Raw genomic sequence first — 6000 nt, forward strand, 5'->3', positions numbered from 1 at the left:
AGACATAATTAAAGACTTCAGATAAAAATAAGCATAATTAAAGACTTCAGAGTAAAATAAGGATAATTAAAGACTTCAGATTAAAACAAAAACAAAAAACACAAGTAGACTCAAAATTTGGTTAATCATGCACCTCTTGCGTTATTTTAGTCACAAGTTGTTTGACTTTCTTTTGTAAGCAAAAGATGTCTGAATTGGAACGCTTTACATTCTTTTCTTGGATGGTAAAGAAACATCACATAATTTTCCGGAATAGATTGGGTGTGAGGTTTTTCTTTCATTAAACCTAAGTGTTTGGTGAATTTTGGTTTTGATTATTTAATTATACCTAGAAATATAAATACCTAATTAAATCACCAAAATGAATCTTTCAGACTGAACAGGGTTTTAGTTGGATTGGTTCATACTATGGCTAATTTTCAGAGAAATCATATCAGAATTAGGTGATTCCAATCCAAATATTTTCGGAATGAAAATTCTATTCCAATTTTGTTCCAAAATCTTTCTGAATTTCGATATCCAATCCATTTCGGTAAACTCGGAATTTTTAGAATTTTTTAAAAATAGTTCAAAATTTTAAACATGCCTAACCATTTGAATTGTTAAAATTGACTCAAAATTTAGAACTCATATTGAATGTTTGAAAAACTATTATATGCTAGTACTTAGATGTTGTTATCATTTATGGAATAACTTATCTATATCTATTTTGTCATCAAATTATATTTAGTTTAACATGAAATTAGTAATTGTATGTAGTCTAAGCTAGAAACCTCAATATATTTTGGAATTCGGAATTTTTCGGAATCTCGAGATACATTCCAATTCTAATCCAACTTTTTTTCGGAATTTTTGGATATTGTAATTAATTTGGACTTGCCAAAATTGGAAATTTTCTAATTGGAATTGGTCGAAATCGGATTTTCCAGTCCAACTCGCATCGCTAGCTAGCCTAGACCTTTGATGTTCTCCTATGATACTCGTGTGTGTGATTTTCCCCCTCCCCATTCCTAACTTTGGCTAAAAAATAAATAAAAAACCACCAAAATGAAAATATAATCTAATATCTAGTGAAAAGAAGATGTCAACATAAATTACTTTATTATTTATTAAATAACTCGTTTCTCTGTTTGACAGAGTTTATTTCCATCCTTTTAGAAAATAATATCAATAAATATCCATTTATTGATTATAACACATGTACATGTACAAGATGTACTATTGTAGTATTCTTTAATTACTCCTTTCTAACTTTGGCAACAAAAAAACGCAATAATGAGATTCCTGTCCAGTATATATGTCCAAAATTAAAAAATTCAATTTTCCATTACTAGACTACTAAATTTGTATTAATTAGACATATCAACTACAGTGGCACAGAACAAATTATAAGAGCTATACTCTATTAAATTGTAATCATCGATGAGATTTCCAGGTCAGCCCTTGAGACACCTTTTGCGACTTGGAGTGTTCTTACTTTTGCCAAGTCTCTTTCTTTTTTAATTAATTTCTGATTTGTTATTGTAAACAAACATAACGAAAACATACATTATTGTTTGTCTTTTTTTTGAACGAAACATTATTGTTTGTCTATAAATTAGAAGTTTGGCTACTGCATTTGGATGCACATAGTGGAATTAGAAGTTTGGCTCACCCTTTATGTTTTCTCACGAAGAAAAAGTGAATGCCAATAACATCTTCTAAAAAATAAACTCAAAATACGATATCAAAATGATTTTCACGATAGCTTTTCTTTCCCAACAAATCATAACAAACATCAGGCACGACATATTTTCAGCCTAACCATTTGAACAAGCCAAGGTTATATATCTAGCTCATAGTTCTCCAACAAATATAGCACCTAGCTAACATAATTTTTTGTCGTGCTCTGTCATAAATAAAAATAAAGAAGACTGTTGAAAGTTTTAGAGAACTTTTTAGTGATAAGTAAAAGTGAAATTTACATGCTAGCTGAATTAATTTTACCAAACAGGATCTGAGAACAAGGACCAGCCTGAGATCGCCGACTTTGAATCTTTCTTAAGGGATGTGAAGAGTGGAGACTGGGGCAAGGCAAAGGAGTTCATTGCCGAACACCCCGACGCGGTTCGAGCAAGAAGTGCATTAAATGGAACGACAGCACTTCACTAGCAATCTCGGCGGGCCACCTGCACATCGTGAAAGCGTTGCTGCAGTTGATGACAGAAGAAGACCTCGAAATAACAGATGGTTATGGCGTTTCAACTTTTGGTTGCGCTGTGCGACCGGAACCATCCAGATGGTTAGATGCCTGGTTGAGAAGAACAAGCAAATAGTTAGCAAGCGCCTTACCTCTCCCAGGGATATGAATATGACTCCAGTACTTGTGGCTTATAAAGCAGGCAACTGGAAAATGGCTCGCTATCTCTATTCTGTCACTCCCGTCGAATTTCTGATTCAAGAAAATGACGGCTGCTGCGATGGCGCCGAACTTATTTCCCGTTGTTTTCTTACCCATGAATTTGGTAAGATTTTTTTAACCTTTTTTTTTTTTTTTTTTAAATTTTAAATTTATAAAAATGATGTGTACATGCCATGTCAACAAATGATTTTATTTCAGTGAACTTTGGTTATATATAAAGCATCACTTACCTCATTGAATAATATTCAAATATGATCTCTCTAGTATTATGGCGGCTTCTGAATTTTGTCTCGGGGAATTAATTCTTCCCTCTTCTTTCGACCCTATTCTAGATATTGGATGGGATTTAATTCAGCATCACCAAATCTTGCCCATTACTAAAGACTATTCCGGGCGCTATCCTTTCAATGCATTAGCTAATGCCCGGTCTGTATTTCCAAGTGGAGATCTAGAGAAACTCAAATTTTGGCAACGATGGATCTATGACAGTTAGTACTGCTTCTCTTGTAAAATTAGCTTTCATCATATAAAGATGGCTTCTATTGTATTAATTGGCGCTGCATTCTTTTGTCGATAGGCATATACAAACATTGTCCTACTCCTACTACCAGTGACATTTGTTGTGTAAACATTTTTGAAAAACAAGAAGATGACGAAGGCAATCAAACGGAACACATTCTCTCAGGTTTGTGATTGCATGCCAGAAAACATCAACAAAACACGTCAATTGCTATTGCAGGAAAATACATATAACCTAATAAACATATTCTCAATGCAGTTATTAGGGGTTTCTTCCAAGCACCTGTTGCGAATCTCCTTCAACTTTTGCGTATGCTACATCCACATATTGTTGATTTCTGTTTTAAATATTATTTTAGTCATCATTTTTCTAACACTCCCTTAAATCATATTGTTTTCAATGTTAACCTATAGGTATCAAATGTATATATGACATGAAACTGGTTCATATCCGCACCCGGAAATTTCTACAGTGCATGTGTGAAGTGGTAAAAAACAAACAGCTTGTGCAAGTTCCATGCTTGCGTGAAGCAATCTTCAAAGCTGTAGAACGAGGTCATGTTGAGTTTATTGATCTTTTAGGAGAAGCAAATCCAGACCTCCTACGGGTCACTGATGGAAAAGGCAGGAACATACTCCAACATGCCATTGAATCTCGTCAAGCAAAAGTTTACGACTTTATATACAAGCATGACAATGAAGGAAAGCTAGTATAAATTCTACAGGTACGTTTAACAATGGCATTCTACATGCAGCAGGGAATTTGTATCCACACCATGATCATATTAAAGGCGCACCTTTGCAAATGCAGAGAGAGCTACAATGGTTCGAGGTCAGAATTTCTCACTGTTTTATATGCTACTTTCCTTAAAGTATTTATCAAACTCATCAAATCAATTTACAATTATTTTATCTCAAATGGTTTTGGTTACGTACGTAACTGCTCAAGGATTTGTATGAAGAGATAAAGGGTTTGTGGGTCACATCTCTAAATTTTTGTTTTTAATGAAATGTAGGAGGTGAAGAATATTGCACCTGCCAATGTTCGTGAACTTACCAATTGTACCGACGATATGACAGCACAAGAACTATTTAGCAAGAACCACAAAGAATTGGTGAAGAAGGGAGAGAAATCATTGAAAGCCACAGCAACTTCTTGTACAGTCGCAGGTACTCTCATCGTTACAATGATGTTTGCTGCATCATTTACAGTTCCTGGAGGAATCCGAGGAGATACAGGACTTCCAATGTTCTTGAAAAAGCCTTTGTTCACGGTTTTTATAATCTCCGACTCTATATCACTCTCTGCTTCCACAACTTCAGTAATAATATTTCTGGGAATCCCGACCTCACGTTATGCAGAAAAAGATTTCCTCACATACTTGCCCACAAAACTGATATTAGGCCTTTTCACTCTTTTTCTCTCTATCGTCACCATGATGATTGCCTTTTCTTGTGCCCTCATCATATGCTTCACAGGGAATCATGGATTTTTATTCCGATCATTTCGCTTGCAAGTGTTGTTCCAATTTTCTCATTTGGCCTGATGCAATTTCCCCTCCTTCGTGAGCTTTTTGTTTCTACTTATGGAAGAAGAATGTTTGAAAAGAAAATCGAACACTTATTCTAAATTATTGATGCTATATATGTAACTTAATGGTTTTTTTCTTTTATTTTGCAAATTTTAAGAAGCTTGTATGAATTATGTAAGCAAAATACATATTTCTTTCCTACTTGGTGAGCGGTTTGTATTTTTCGTCCTAATGTTGAAACTAGTGATCCATTTGCTATATATTGTTAATTTGAAATTGAATAACTAATGAGTTCTATCTTTCTTATATCTATAGGGTTTTTTTGTTGTTGTATCTTTCTTATATCTTTCTTATATCAGAGCCAAAAATCCCTAGAAGAGTGGTTAAGTTTAAGGTTCGTACTAAGTTGTTGGTTTAATCTTCTGGTTTTTCTGTCAAGTTTCCTTTACTCACTAGTCATCGAGTTGTCTAGCTGTCAGATAGGCTCATTAGCCGTTGCCCGTTAAGCTAAGGCGTTGAGAGACCTAGGCAGGGACTAGCAACCTTGAATTAGGAGGAGAACAGAAGGAAAGCATAAAATCCAGAATTTTAAAATGGCAAGCCTTAGGAGAATGTTGTCTATCCGTTCTTCTGGAGAAGCAAGCTCTAGTAACAGTCCTAGCCATAGAACCCTACGAGTTAAAAACTCTCAAGAAATAATCATGCGGGACGTAGAAAAGGAGTTGTGCAACTGGGATATACCCAGAGTACCCATCACTGATATATACTATAAAGGATCTTTCAAGTTCAGATCTGATTACGCAATAAAAACTGTTGAAAAAACGATATCTGTCATTGATAAAAAAGATAGTTTTCAGCTATTCACCCAGAGTCAAATCGACCAGCATCTGGAGAGAAATTATAACTATTTGCACATAGGATTGGTGCAGGTAGCGGTGAAACCACTTACCAGAACAGGATTGCCCAGTTCAATCTTGATTTGTGTAAGAGATGGAAGACATAGAAAGTTCACGGATTCCTTGTTAGGAATAGTTGAGTCAACCTTAGGGGAAGGTCCGATATACTTTAACTGTTTCCCAAACTTTTCTGTTGCACTTTCCGACGTAAATGTCCTAAAAGCTTTAACATTAAATATTCAAACTCAGGGTTATGATATGGACCCAGGATCCCAAAATCTAGCGATCATTTATAGGGTTTCATATAAGGTTATGAACACTGTCTGTCCCAAAGCTAAAGATTTAGACAGCAAAGGTGAAACTACCTTGTTCCAAACCAACCTTGAAAAATCAAACGTGGCAGTCCCAAAAATGATAAAGTGGAGTGATATAACCCTACCAGAAAAGTGGATTTTGGATGAAATAGTCCCAAAGAAGCCCCTTGAAAATCAAGAACCTACTCGGATCTCCCAATTCGCTGATGGAGAGGTAGAAATACAATTCTCCAACGCTAGAAAAACTAGGATTGATCTAGCGCCCTTTGGATCTAACCTAGAACCACATAGGTCGAGTACCTCTAGGATTGATCTAGCACCCTCTAGATCCAACCTAG

At 35.2% G+C, this 6000-nt stretch overlaps 1 protein-coding gene and 1 long non-coding RNA gene across 2 annotated transcripts; both read left to right on the forward strand.

Moving 5' to 3' along the window:
- Window positions 1-2892: 2892 nt before the first annotated feature.
- Window positions 2893-3389, forward strand: LOC148296053 (uncharacterized). The gene is made up of 3 exons (XR_015834410.1): window positions 2893-3086; window positions 3180-3230; window positions 3335-3389. It is a non-coding gene; the product is annotated as an uncharacterized LOC148296053 (long non-coding RNA).
- A 7-nt stretch (window positions 3390-3396) lies between these two features.
- On the forward strand, window positions 3397-4467 carry LOC148296054 (uncharacterized). Its single transcript, XM_088250683.1, has 2 exons — window positions 3397-3630; window positions 3937-4467. Exons 1-2 carry the CDS (start codon window positions 3397-3399, stop codon window positions 4465-4467), a joined length of 765 nt encoding a protein of 254 aa, XP_088106809.1.
- The last annotated feature ends 1533 nt before the right edge of the window (window positions 4468-6000 follow it).

Source organism: Prunus avium, chromosome 3 (assembly GCF_965620075.1).
Source record: "Prunus avium chromosome 3, drPruAviu1.hap1.1, whole genome shotgun sequence".
Lineage (NCBI taxonomy): Eukaryota > Viridiplantae > Streptophyta > Magnoliopsida > Rosales > Rosaceae > Prunus > Prunus avium.

Excerpts from the sequence above, each read along its gene's own strand:
- LOC148296054 (XM_088250683.1), top strand. The coding sequence starts at position 3,397 with ATGTGTGAAGTGGTAAAAAACAAACAGCTTGTGCAAGTTCCATGCTTG. Across the intron at positions 3,631-3,936 it reads ATGACAATGAAGGAAAGCTA|GAGGTGAAGAATATTGCACC; the intron begins GTATAAATTCTA and ends AATGAAATGTAG.